Here is a 13,796-nt window from a genome sequence, read left to right on the forward strand (position 1 = left end):
GCTCTCGCATTACACACACACACACACAGACACAGACACAGACAGACACACACACAGAAGCGAGTACAAAAACCAATGGAGGAACAAGGGTGCATGCAGACTGTGTGGATTTATATTGGTGTATACACAGGACCAGCACACTTTGTCTGATGAACACATGTGAGATGCAAAAGCAGTAGGCCTACTCACGCACATGCATGTACACACACACACACACACACGCACAAAGTGAGGATTTGAAATCTTTGCAGGCTGGAAACTGATATCCTCGCTTTGTTCTCTTAATGGTCCTGTTCCGTTTTTATTATTCTGAATACCTGACCCACCTGTACAGCCAGAGGAGACTTTATCCTGCCCGTCGTCTCCCATGAAACACTGCCAGATACAGTTTCCCTTTCTCTCCCCATTCTTCCCCCTCTATCGGCTACAGGTACAGTTTCAAATTGCTTCCTCCACTCGTGGTTTTCTTTTTTTTCTTCCTCTTCTCATTCTTCCACGCTTTCTTCTGTGGTCCATTTTCCTACAGCAGACAAATGATCGGCATTGATGAACACAAGGCGGTATTCAGCAGACTCACACCCAGCAGAAAAGGGGGAAAAAAACAATGAAGATGTTTTTTTTTGTAAGAATCTTTTTAATGAAACACAAAAAGGCAATAAAATTAAGATAAATAAATTTTTCCTTTTGTACATGAGGAAATATTTAAGTCATATTTCCAAAGAATGACTGAAATTACATAATATATTTTAGTAGGCTATCTCAACCGTACAAAGCAAGTTCCAGTGGGTCTAAAAAAACACAATGATGTGGCTTCTGTCAAAATGTGATGGTTAGAACTGAATCCAGTGTTTCTTAAAGAAAATACAGCTTTAAAAAAAATTCAATTAAAGACCCATAAAAGTAATATTTTAAAACTGAGTTTCACATTAGATTACTTTTAAAGCTTTTGCTTTGCAGTGTAACAGCAACATTGTTGTTAAAAGTCAGTCAATGTCTTAGAAAAAGAAAAAGGCATTCACGTTCTTCCCCCCTGTACATCCTATACACTGACAACAAACAGTCATTACAGGCTTGCATAAACAGTAAGACAATGGTAAACGAGGAAAACAAGCAAAGATAAAACACACAGAGACATTTTTGGCAAAGCAGGAATAAAAGTGACAAGAAGCATAATTTGTGATTTGATCCTTATCTTGTTTTTTTTGTCTCTCAACATTGTCCCATTGATTGGCTCTGATTGTCCTTCACAGTCACGTGATGCCATTCTGGTTGCCATAGAGACCTCAAGTGCATCAGCTGGGCAGTGTGCAGACATTGTTGCTGCAACGTTTCTCAGAGACTGTCATAGCAACGCTGGATGAACACGAGCAGACAACGAGAGGAACTCTACTTAAAATACCTCGGTGATTGCAGGGGTCCCGGATTCAGATTTGATTGAACGTTTTTTTGTCTTTTTCATAAAATTGTTTTCTTCTAATGCGGCGAAGCGTAAACTCACAGGTGCTTTGGTATGTTTCTTTTTGATGCCAGATAAATATCTACATTTTATATAGGAATACAGGCTAAAATAGATAAAGAAGAACTAGATTCTTTTAGGATCAGAGAACAGCAGAAACTCAGTTTCTTTTCCAGTATTTGTTTTTCAAAAAAGCTCCCAACAGGAAATGCACATTCAAAACCCAACAGATTAAAATAAAGAGAAAAAAAGATGTTTAAAAAGAGCCTTTTTCTGATTTCCTTATAAAAACATTTCCCAAACACCCTTTCAACATATTCACCCTTCGCCTAAAGCAGGGCTTACAACCACAAAGTCTTCACATCAGTTGTACAGTTTGACCCCAAATCCAAACCTCCAATCCTGTTCAGTGCATTGAGAGTGAAGGAAACTAACCCATCCTCCTCCCTCTGTCAGACCCTCCCAAACCCACCCACACACACCCTAAAAAAATCTAAATAAAATAATCTCTGCAAAAGAAAACAACAAAAAAACAAGAACAAATATATATGTATACTATTTACAACATGTTATATTATACATAATGCTGTACAAAGCACACACACACACACACACACACACTCACTCAGGCACACATACGCACGCACCCCAACATGCTCGCACCATTCACATAAACAATCCAACAACCTGTACATGTGTCTTCGCACCTGAATAGGAGGATACGAGAGAGAGGTATTGACGTGTATGGCTTGACAGGAGAAGCAATCATTTCTGCACATTAGGAACTGGACAGATTAATATTCAGAGTGTTAAAGAGACATACCGACGGCGTGTCATGACGTCATCTTTTCTTGATGAGCACAGGTGTACACGTGCATGACCACACACACAGTACAAACACACGCTAACGCACTATTTACTTAGAGCTCATTAAATGCCAAACAGGGTCTACACAGCCACTCTGAAAACACACACACACACACACACACACGCATTTACACACAAAGTCCGAACTACAGTGTTTTTTGGTCCTGTTGGGGATCTCCCAGTCATGTTGGGATCATGTCAAACTACCAGTATAAGACCATTAAAATCCTCCAAACCAGTGTGGTTTACAGTAAGTCTCTCCTTCCCATACAGTCTCTCCCGCTCTCTGAGCCAGTCTGTTTTTCAGAAAGCCAAGTCCGCCACCCTTTCCTCCATAGCATTTCCAAGCTACCGTACTCCAAAGTGCTCATGTCCTTCGTTCCTGTTCTTTTGTTGCAGTAATCTTGTCGCAGTGACGAGACACTGTTATTCCAGCCACAGGGAAGGCTGTAGACTCTCGCTGCAATAAGGAGCCTCAGTCCACATCTGATACACAAGTTAAATCTGACATGGATCAGACTTTTCCCCAGAACAAACCAGACTCCTCTAAGTGCCAGTACTGTCGGGCTTTATCCAGTGGGCTAGCTCCTTCTCTTACAAGGGACAGATCAATACGCAGAGCCCAAACTCTTTGTCTTGGTTTCCCTCTGTCCCCTGCTCTGTTCTGAAGGACCATCCTGGAAGCAGTGAACTCCAGACTTCAGGTCAATTATTTGGATTTCTCTCTAGCTGGTGGTGCTAGGACACAATGGTCATGCCGTCCGCGCTGATGAGCTGGCCTGTGGTCGGTTCATATGTTCCTGCTAGGTAGAACAGGTCGTTCACCGTGCTGCCGGGCTTACGTTCAAGCACCAGATGATCATACTCGGCCTTGCTGACCACCTGGCAGCGATGGGAGATAGTCTGCACATCATTCTCATCCTCATGGCTCGACTGATACAAGGCATTCTAGGAGAGAGAAGGGAAGAATGGTTGATAAATCAGCAAGATAATAAATCTGACAATCAAAATGGTAAGTGGTAAGATCATCATGTTTTTGTTGGCAATATTGTTGGTTTTCATTCTGTACTTCCCACACATACTTTCTTTGTCTTTGTCGTTTGTTTTACTGGACTGGATTTTCTCATGATGAAGTTTGAGTTTCTACAAGTGGTGATCTTTTATGTTTGCACAGCCATGGCTAATGTTGCTGCTCATGTTAACTACTTAGCTCTTTTTCTATTTGTTCCAAACAAACCACTATTGCTGTTGCCAGAAATGCAAAATGCATGACTTCCCTGCAGCAGAGATTTTTCCTGGGAAAGACCAACCTTACACTGAGTATTCAGAACTGCAAATGGTAACAATTTCATAAACTAAGTGGCGGTGCAACCATTCATACCAGATGGGAATAGGGAATAAAAGGAAGCAAAGTGGTAATATACTTATATGAAAATGTCACGGACTGTTACTTTGACCATTCCCGTTTTAGAAATTCTACTTGCACTCCCTAGTCCTTACCTTGCCATCGCGGTGTCGCTTCCCCAGGCGAGTCTCCTCTGGGTGGTAGAACCACTTGACCCTGACCACCATGCTGGAGCTCCACGACTCCCAGAGGCTCTCCACTCTGCCCACGTAGGGCAGCTGGGGCCGGCCAGGTGACAGGAACACAGCACAGTCCCCGACACGCACCGTCTCCTTGCCCCGCACGATGGCCTTGTAGAAAAGCTTGCGGGCTTTACCCTTCAGACCTCTCCTCTGTCAGGGAAAGAGAATAAAAATAGCACTCTCAGTCAATTTATTCAGTGTGGAGGGTTTATTTCACCACCAGGCTCATTTCAGAAATTAATTAGGATTCTTGTTTGTTTTGCTAAACCCAGTCTACTGAAGTATGGTGAGATTTAATTTGTCTTTCAAAGCCAAAAAATTGCTTCTAGACATAAAATAGGTGTTCGATGCCCAACACCCATCATAACACTGATCCTATTGAGTTACAGTAGTATGTTTGCTGGCACACCAGTAATTCACTCTTCACCCTGATAAAGGCAATACCACTGAAACTCATGTAGAAATGAAATCACAGTAATCATAACCTGGGTAACACACCTATATTTCTGCTCCATATTTTTATTTGTTGGGCCATGTGCACACCAAAGGGTCAGCTTCTTTATAAGCTGCACAACACGTGTTTACAAAGCAAACAACATGGCAGAATGGAAGCTGAGAGTGGCAGCGGTTGCTCAGACTGTTTTGTTCTGTTATCTCAGGATTGTGACTGTAGGATTCTGATAATCTGGATAACAAATTTGGAGATTAGCCAGACCAAGTAAGCCTTATAGTGTTACCCATGTGTACAAAGTCTGAGGCAGAAAGAGCAATGCCAAGAGAGATCATATTTGATCATCACATTCACTGTATGTAAGGTGTGACACAGCAGGAACTGCAACAACAGTGAGTAACCTACTTAAGTTGTGAGACTAAATATGTTACTGATATCTAAGACAATAATCTTGAAACCATATAACCAAGATAATAAAGTCTGATTATAAGAAAACACTGTCTGATTAAGTCAGGATTTCAGTGTAATGGGATTTGGTGGTGAGAAATCACAGCTGATCTCAAGTTCTGCAGTACAGTGTGACAAGCAGAAAGGTTACAACAAACAAAGAGAAGTTGGAAAAACAAACCAAACAACGAACTCAGAAATTATTCACCACTGGCCATCTCTAACAACACAACAAATACAGCCCCAAGTGTCCTACCTGTGTGGGGTTGCCAGACCATTTCCAGAGCTGGCGTCCAGGCAGAAGGGGAGCCATGTTGGGCAGAGGCTCCGGAGAAGACATCCTCTGTCTCTTAGCTGTTGTTGGGTCCTTGGAGGCCGGTTTAGGCTGCTGGCTCCCAGGACTGCTTTGGCTCTGATGGTGGTTGTTAGGAATTCCTTCTTTCCTCTTCAACTGAGCCTTAGCTGTGCTACTGTTAGCCACCATACTTCCTTTTGACATGAGCTCCTTCCTGTCTTCTGCTCTGTCAGCTCTCACCTTTGACCCAGAGACAGCCATGCTGGCTTTGGCCACATAGCCATGAGCCGGGGCTGAGGCGGAGGGAGACGAGCTGGAGGTGGTAGGGTCAGAGCTCAGGAGGTCGGAGGTCATGTTCTGCCTGTGCTTCTGTTTGTCCTGCTGGAGCAGTGCGCGGCGCAGCAGCACAGAGGAGGACTCTTCATCGGAGGAGTAAGAGGAATCATTGTCTGAGGAGCAGAGGGATGAGGAGGAGATTGAGCCGGAGGAGGAAGAAGAAGAGGATGATGAGGAGAAGCAGACGGAGAGACGAGAGAGAAAACGACCACCACGGTGGGACGTGACTGGTGCACTTCCTCTACGTGCTTCAGCATCTTGACCATCATCCTCATCATCCTCGTCCAGCTCAGAGTAAGAGCTGGGGCAGTCACTCGGGTAGTCCAAACTGTAATCCCCCCCTTGGACTCCAAGACCTCCTGGCAGAAGATCCTTTCTTAGAGGTGGAGTGCCCTTTGGAATAGCCTCAGAACGGGCCCCAGCGCTCTCTCTTTCCCCTCCCCTCTTCTTACCATCCTTCACCAGCATGGCAGGGTGGATGTATCGCAGCGGTGCTCCAGTGGAGGCGAGACTCTTGGCTCCTCTGCTCCTCTCTCCTCCTCCACTCCCCCCCAGTCGAAGCAGGGCCTTGCCATTCTTTGTTTTAGGAGAGGTCACTCCTTCATGGTCAAGCTTCACCAGGAACTGTTTCCTGTCACGTTCGCTCAGTGGCTTCCTGCTTCCACCTGCCATTGCTGCGGTGACAGCTGAGGAGCAAGCAGAGGACGAGGATTCCCGGAGCCCCACGGAAGCTACTGTGGTAACCGGTCGCCCGGCGCCAGAGCTTCCGAAGGTAGAGTAGCCGTTGGCAATGCTACTGAATGAGTCACCTTCAAAAGGGGAGCCAAAGATGCCTTTGATAGGCATTGGGTTTGCTAGAGGGTGGGAGGCGGGCCGGTGAAAGAATCCCAAGTCTCGCTCTCGTATCCTCCTCTGGGTCTTACGGTAGGTCCCATTGAAGAGGAAGAAGTCAACTGGTGGTCTCTTCCTGGGCATGGACCAGTTCAACAAGGAAGCGTTGCCTTTGGTTACAGTGTCTGTTACTGATGTTGGTGTGCTGGCAGTCTTAGGCACTGAGTGGATTTTCTTCGGTCTGCCAACTGAAAAAGGATCCAGAAACAGAGAGGAGTTATAATCAATATGAACTGACAGGTCTTAAGAGCAGACTGAGATTAATTGAGGAAGTGAGAGCTTTGGAGAAACTTAATATCTTTATCTCTTTGATCTTCACCTGGCCAGGTAAGTTACGACATGTTCATTACTCAAACTACAATAAACCTGGTAAACCTGTCTCTCCCTCCACCTTTATTGTCATCCTGAGATTGTGATGAGTTACATGTATGTTGCTTGACTACACAAAGCACATAGATGACACTTCATAAAGTCATGATTAATGTAGCCATATAGAGGGTAAATGATAGGCAGCAAACAATTTCAATTTCCGTTTATATACCTCCACTCAGTGCTCTCTTCTGCACCAGTGGTATCTGATAACAGTTAGAACTGTAAATGAGGCCTTGTTTGGGGGATTTTAGTACGGCCTGAAGGGCTGTGTGCTTGTGTGTGTGAATGTATTTACTAGTTAGACCAGTTCTTCTCTGACAACATATATTAAAGCTTCTGTGTTTGTCAGTCCATGAGTGGATTCCTCAGACTTCATTCTTTCTTAAACATTAGAAGACTGTGTAATAGTTATTAAAAATAAGGATGTCTTACCTGGTCTTTTCTCTTGGGGCCTCCCTGATTGGTCCTCATTGGCTGGTTTCTCTGTGGGTATGTCTTTCTTCTCCTGAGTGGAGCTTCGTCGACCGCGGCGACCAGGTGAGATCAGAAGTGCTGGAGAGGGTTCCGCACCTGACAGAGAAGAGTTTGTTTTTATTCATTTATTCTGTCTGTCTGTCTTCTTTCCATCCCTTCTTTTTAAAGCCATACTCACAGTGGATTTGGTACCCAGGGGGCAGAAGTCTGATGTTTGCGAGGGAGATCCTTCCTCTGTCTCCATCATCAAACTCCACCATCACACTGCCCTCTTTCTCTTCCTCACCAGGACCACCTAAAGCACAACACACAGGACAGTGGACATGAGTTGCTGGGAATATACCATTGTATGTGTGCAGAGTGGGGTTGTCGGTGTGACGCGCTCACCTCGATGGACGTATCCAGGGTAAAGACAGCGGGAGCGCTCGCTCCAATAGGCACACACTCGCGTCCCCGCAGTCAGGATGGCCTCAGTCTGGGGCCGCACGTCTAACACCTGGAAAGATCACAAAATTCTCTGTATAACGCATGTGGAGTCTCAGTCAAAGCTACTCAGCACCACACAACTACACACAAAACTGTAAAATGTGATAGATGCTATGGAGCATCAAGACTGAAACTCACAGCTTCCTGTAAAAGTTGTTCCAACGAGTAGATCCGGGGGCGATTCCCTCGTTCCCCTTCGATGACAACACTGAATCTAAGAGGAAAAAGTAGAGGGAAATATGAGACAGGGAATAAAAAAAATTAAATTCCTTTTTTAATACGTATGTTATAATTTTAGCACAGTTTTTCACTTTTAGATTTCAATGTTGCCTTTTGAAAAAAGATAATAATAAAGCGTGCGCTGCTCAGTTTTTTTCACTGGCAGCTGTGTTGGCTGCCACTGCTGTGTGTCTTGGCTTTGTAATTTTCTAGCCTTCTTGTTTGTCAAGATTCTCATAGCTGCCAGGCATTTAACTAGCGCTAAGCTAAGTTTTCAACTCTTTTGTAAATCTGACAAAACTCTTGTTGCAATATGTCTTTTTAGTAGTTAACTCCAGGGTTTCCCCAAGGATGTTGTTTAGCCAAGGTGGTTATCCACCCAGATTTTGATGCTTCCCATCTTAGGATCAATAGATGACCTTAAAAATTGTCATAAATGTCAGTTTCTGTGTGAAATGGTCACTCTGCTATTTTCCCTCGAAGGTTAATGTTTTATTTGATAAATGAGTATTCAGTTTTTAGCGGAGGAGGTCTGTTATAGGTTTATATATGTGGTGAGAAGCAGGGCCTTACATGTCAGGCAAGTCCAGCGTTTGGACACAGGCAGCGTAGAGCAGCTCATCTTCCTTAGAGATCAGGATCTTCAGCCCGTCCACCAACATCTCTTTACTCAACACACAGTTTGGCAGGGCTGTGGAGGGAGGGCGTGGTAGTAAGACGGATGGATGAAGAAGATGAAGGGGGTAGAATTACATAATTTTTGAGTGTTGAGTAATTGCTATTTGAAGTGAAAAGGGGTGCGAAACAGATCCAACATGAAACTGCATGTGTTTGTGCAATTATAAGTGATGTGTCACTGTTTATGCCTACCAGGTATTCTGCAAGGCATGTTGGGAGGGAGGTGAATCAACATTTTGTCCTTCGTCTCCTCCTCTTCCTCTTCCTCCTCCTCGCCCTCGGAGAAGCTGCTTTCCTCATCCAACCGAAAGCCATCGTCAGCTGCAAAGCTCTGCAGGAGCCGACTCACTGCGTGGCCTTGGGCCTGGACAGGAAACAGGATATGACATCAGTGGGCAGAAAGCAGGATATGGTATGACTTCATTATATGCCCAAATTAATAAACAGTAAGCAGCAACTGCAGGTGACTGAATCAAGTCTTTTCCAGTCCTATGTGATTGATGTGGTGAATCCATCAGCAAAAAGCAGCCGCAGGCAGCAACGCCTCTTGTAATGTGATACTTCAATTAAGCCTGCAGGATTTTTCTTTCTCACTTGCCACTGTTCACTCAAAGGTCAGAGGTCACAGTCAGTGATAACTGCAGCTCTTGAACTGGCAGAGCTTTAGCATATTGCCCAAGGACACTTCAACAGGGTGGATTGGATGCCTGCTTATATAGAAGCTTTAACCCTAATTTACATTCTCACCTTCAGACACACACACACACACACACACACACACACACACACACACACACACACACATACACACACACCAGATACTATCCTTCTCCAGACCGGTTTAGGCTAGTCTATCCAAAGATGACAGATGACTGATGATGGAAAGTCAGGTTGCCCAACAGGTTTCTGCTTGTATTTAGGCTTTCCAAAGAAGGTACCATAATATTCAGTGCTTGGGAGACCGTGTGTGTGTGTGTGTGTGTGTGTGTGTGTGTGTTGTCTCTTGGAGAGTTTTCCACATCACAAGCCCATATATTTTAGTGACAGAAGTTTTGTCACCAGAGGGCATGGGTGATTATTTCCCTTTAGTGCTGCTGTTGTTTGTGTTTTTGTGTGTGTCTGTGTGTGTGTGTGTGTGTGTATGCAGGCATCCATGGGTGTGTGTAGGGTAATGGCCAATGATTATCTTTATACTTCTCTGTTTGGTTTGGAGTTATGTGTTTTTGGACATTCCCTCACAATGACTCAAAGACTAAAGCAACCTCGGGGTACTTCTCATTAAAATGAATACAGGTTTCTTGCCAACAGCTGCCTGCACGAATACAACGGGCTGGCGGTGTGTTAACACAGCAGGCAGGCATGCAAATACACACCTATAAGAAGAACAAATGGTGCATTTGACAGAGTGACTGATTTCGGCTGATGCTAAGCATCTCCCATTAACAGAGTCAAAGTTATTGATAGGTACTGTCAGTTGTAATCTTAGGGATTTTCAAACTTTTTGGGTGTGGCTCACTTTAACAAGGAAGGAGTGAACTTGAACTGAGGGTTTTCCAAATTCCTCCTTCCTTCTCGCTTCTCAGCCTTTATATGCATGCATCAGAAGTCCAAAGGGAGTGACTGTCTCTTAGTCACCTTTCTTCTTATACTCACATTCCCAGTCAGCCGCTGCCTGAACCTAACCCCTGTCTTGACCACTGTTAGGTTCATTACAGCATGTCTCTTTTTGCTCATTCTCCTATTTCAAAAGTAACGTAATTACATTCCTTACTACTCTCTGACAGCAGCGATTTATTGTATGTAACCTTTCCATTGCACCACTAAAATTGGCAGTTGCGTCTCAGCTTTCCCTTCTCAGTTCCCTTCCCCATGCACTAGTGAATGATGAGGGGAAACAAAATAGCTGCAAAGTGCACAAATTCTGTCCCCCTTTAATAGATGTTGAACTCTGGAAGAGCATTTAATTGTACAGCTTCCTGCCCATGATATTAAGCCCAAATATTGACAATTTTCCAAGTTTAGCTCCAACTGGTGGAATACGTTTTGTGCATGTTTTTTTTAGGCTAAACGTGTAGTTTTCCTGGAGCACGTGAGCGACTGATAAACATAATTCACATGCGTAGAAGTTGTACGAAGTTTTTAAAAAGTTCAAAAAGGCATTAAGGGGGACAGAAACATGATATTTTAATTCGGTCTACTTCCCCAAATCATTTAAACAGAAGTGAAGCAGAAGGGAAACGTAAGATGCAAATGTAAGGGTGTAACATAACAGTGATCTGTGATCAGCTGTGATCACTGCTGTCAGGGATTTACTTGGTTGAATAATTGTCAGTTTCAAAAGCAAAATATTGCTAATGTCTCACCTTTCCCAGAGCACCCTGTCCTGCTGAGCTCCTTCTCACAGCTTCCCTGTTGGCCCTGTTTGCATCTGTCAGAGCTCCATGATTTCCTCGGCTGTCACCGAAGCTACAGCCCACTGATGACACACCCCAGCTGGGCAGATACACTTTTTTAGTCCCCTGGTGGTCCGGACGTCCCCTTTCTGTGTTTGAGTGGCTCGGCCTTCTGGGTGCTCTTCTCTGATCTGTACTGGACATGCTCCCCATGCCTGAGGGTGAAAGGGACATCATGGAAATTAGAGCTGGCAGATATATCTATATATATCTGATATTGTTTAATATGAGGTTAATTAATATATTAGTTTATATTAAAGATCCATCCATCCATAATATCCCCTAAAATAGTAAATAATGTGACTGGTACTTAATACTGTTAACCTTGAACCTCCATCCTGAAATGTGTGGTGGTTTTTAGCTGAACCACCACACATTTCTGAGCTTATCCTTTTAGATTTTGCAACATTTCTCTAAACCCAAGCAATTCATGTTATCCTTCACTTCCTGTCAAAAACTGAAAATCACAAAATAGGCACAGTTTTTATATGACAACAGCATATGTATAAAGACATGACTTACTGTGAGGCCCCGGTCTTTTACTCCTGGCTTTCTGGTTTGCTTGGAGCCTGGAGGACTGCGATGAAAAAGGCACAATCCCAGCAGGGTTTGCAGGAGCTTCTTTAGAGGATGAGCTTATCTTGATGTCACCGACTCCATCTTCACTGTCGTAGCTACCGTCCTCCTCCTCTGTGGAATCACAACATCAATACGATCAGTCAGAAAGCTTCAAGTGAGCTAAATGTAAACACTGTTAACTAAAGCCAGCCACTCACTTGATGAGATGTATTGACAGCAAGCTTTCAATATTCCTCTAGCATCTACAGTTCAGTTCACAAGCTTGTGGCTACACTTACATTGTTGTAAATACAAACGTTAGATGAGCGAACAGAGAAATGTAACCATTGATGGATCAAAGTTGCCTGAATGGCTACACAATATCGCGCGTCTTTTTCCCTAACTGCAGTGTCGGTAAGGTAAATGTTGACACACATGCTCATTACTGCATGCACACACACGCAAATTCGGACACACACACACACACACACACACACACACACACAGATTGTTATTGGCAGCTGTGTGTCGCTGACTGCGGGGGTCGTGTCGGGTGTCGACACATCTCTGACACACTTGTCACTTACATGGCGTTCTCGTCAACACTTTGGCTCAGTCACACACAAACACTGGCACGCACACACACACACACACACACACACACACACACACACACACACACACACACACACACACACACACACACACACATATGCATTCAACCACAACTTCTTTATGCCATCAAGGCCACAAGGTCAGCCAGATTCTAGCGATTTGTTAGTTTCATATCAGACCGCTGTCTCTTGTAAAGCATTCACTTAAAAGTCAGTGTCATTGTTTCTTCTCGACTCAAGCCTCCGATGAGGAAATTTTCACGATTTTGAGGAGGTGAAGAAGCGAGGGGAGGACTGGGGTGTGACATTCTGAACGGGGCCAGAGTGAGCTCACGTTACTGCATTGGCGTTGAGGGCAGGGGTGGCTGTGTTGCATGCCTGTGGCAAGTCGTTAACGGTTTTAACGGTTTGACAGACGAGCTGGGAAGTGAGAGGAGGCCCCCCTGATGATGGCAGACATCTCACTCTCAGATGCTTCATGTGCGCGGATACACACACACACACACACACAAACACACGCACACACACACGCACACAGACATACTCTCATAGCGAAATTTCACAATGTCTGGTTGATGGTCTTTGAGCCATCAGCCGAATCAGCTTGACTCATATGTGTAAGAGCCTATGAACCCTAGCTATCAAAGCACATAGGGGCATTGTAGCTGCATTACACATCTTTTACCAGCACTCGTGGTCCACTTTAATATTTCTTTTACACAAAACAGGTTAAGTAGAAGGCCATAGAATTGATTTGATGGCATTTAAAATTTTTATTCTTTATGGCCAAATCATCATCTGCAAGATCCTTGTTAGGCTGATTGGCTGGAGGATTACATACTGCAAAAATCCTTGTATGTGACCCGTGCTGTAACTCACCGCGCTCTGAGCTCTCGCTGTCACTCTTCTCTTCTCTAACTTCCTGTTTCTCAGAAGCCCGCCTGTCCTTGTGGTGAGCTCTATTCGGGTTGATGCCCATCAGCGCTTTGGGTTTTCGACCCCTCTTCCTCTGAATGGTCTGACCAGTTGCCCAGTCCTGGTGGCGGTCTGATGGATCAACAGCAGTGTGGGAGTTGAGTTAGTTTAGTTTTAGGGTGCTGCTTAATCGACAACAAGTGTGTGCATATATTCTCTCTCTGCACGCACCTTTTCTTCCTTGTCTGCAGTGATTCTTCGAAGCGCCTTCCTCACCAGGGGTCCCTCTGCAGTGCAGCATGCCTGTTGGTGCGCCACGCTGGGCCGCAGCTTTCTGCTTCAGCTGGGTTACACGCCTGGCCAGCCTCGAGCTCAGGGTGCTGGACTGACCTCTGTGCTTACAGCGAGCTTTCATCTGTAGACAGGGAGCGGAACAGCTAATTATTGATTAATTTATTTCTGCTAATTGAAATATCCAGGAAAAGAAACAAAAAAACATTAGCAGCAGGAAGTAGTTATCAGTGTGTATGGATGAACCAGCAGAGACCGCAGAGGGACCGACCTGTGCAGCGCTCAGGCTGTTGAAGCCGTGATTGGACATTTTCTTCCTAGCTTTTTCTTCCAGTAAATTCAGCCCGGCCCTGGAAAACATAAAAACACAGCAGAGAAACACTTAAATGAGAATTCATCATATATA

At 44.5% G+C, this 13,796-nt stretch overlaps 1 protein-coding gene across 5 annotated transcripts in view; it reads right to left on the bottom strand.

Moving 5' to 3' along the window:
• Window positions 1-613: 613 nt before the first annotated feature.
• Window positions 614-13,796, bottom strand: part of bahcc1b (BAH domain and coiled-coil containing 1b) — a 65,536-nt gene continuing 52,353 nt past the window's right edge. For all 5 annotated transcript variants that reach the window (XM_051417737.1, XM_051417739.1, XM_051417736.1 and 2 more), the window contains 14 exons: window positions 13,662-13,740; window positions 13,331-13,514; window positions 13,064-13,231; window positions 11,535-11,702; window positions 10,923-11,167; window positions 8,752-8,923; window positions 8,455-8,572; window positions 7,801-7,876; window positions 7,564-7,672; window positions 7,355-7,471; window positions 7,135-7,272; window positions 5,065-6,518; window positions 3,824-4,060; window positions 614-3,271 (listed from right to left, as the gene is read on the bottom strand). In XM_051417737.1, coding sequence (XP_051273697.1) covers window positions 3,062-3,271; window positions 3,824-4,060; window positions 5,065-6,518; window positions 7,135-7,272; window positions 7,355-7,471; window positions 7,564-7,672; window positions 7,801-7,876; window positions 8,455-8,572; window positions 8,752-8,923; window positions 10,923-11,167; window positions 11,535-11,702; window positions 13,064-13,231; window positions 13,331-13,514; window positions 13,662-13,740 — 3,475 coding nt within the window. In that variant the 3' untranslated portion in view covers window positions 614-3,061. The remainder of the gene's footprint in view (window positions 3,272-3,823; window positions 4,061-5,064; window positions 6,519-7,134; window positions 7,273-7,354; window positions 7,472-7,563; window positions 7,673-7,800; window positions 7,877-8,454; window positions 8,573-8,751; window positions 8,924-10,922; window positions 11,168-11,534; window positions 11,703-13,063; window positions 13,232-13,330; window positions 13,515-13,661; window positions 13,741-13,796) is intronic.

This window comes from Dicentrarchus labrax, unplaced genomic scaffold (genome assembly GCF_905237075.1).
Source record: "Dicentrarchus labrax unplaced genomic scaffold, dlabrax2021, whole genome shotgun sequence".
Classification (NCBI taxonomy): Eukaryota; Metazoa; Chordata; class Actinopteri; family Moronidae; genus Dicentrarchus; species Dicentrarchus labrax.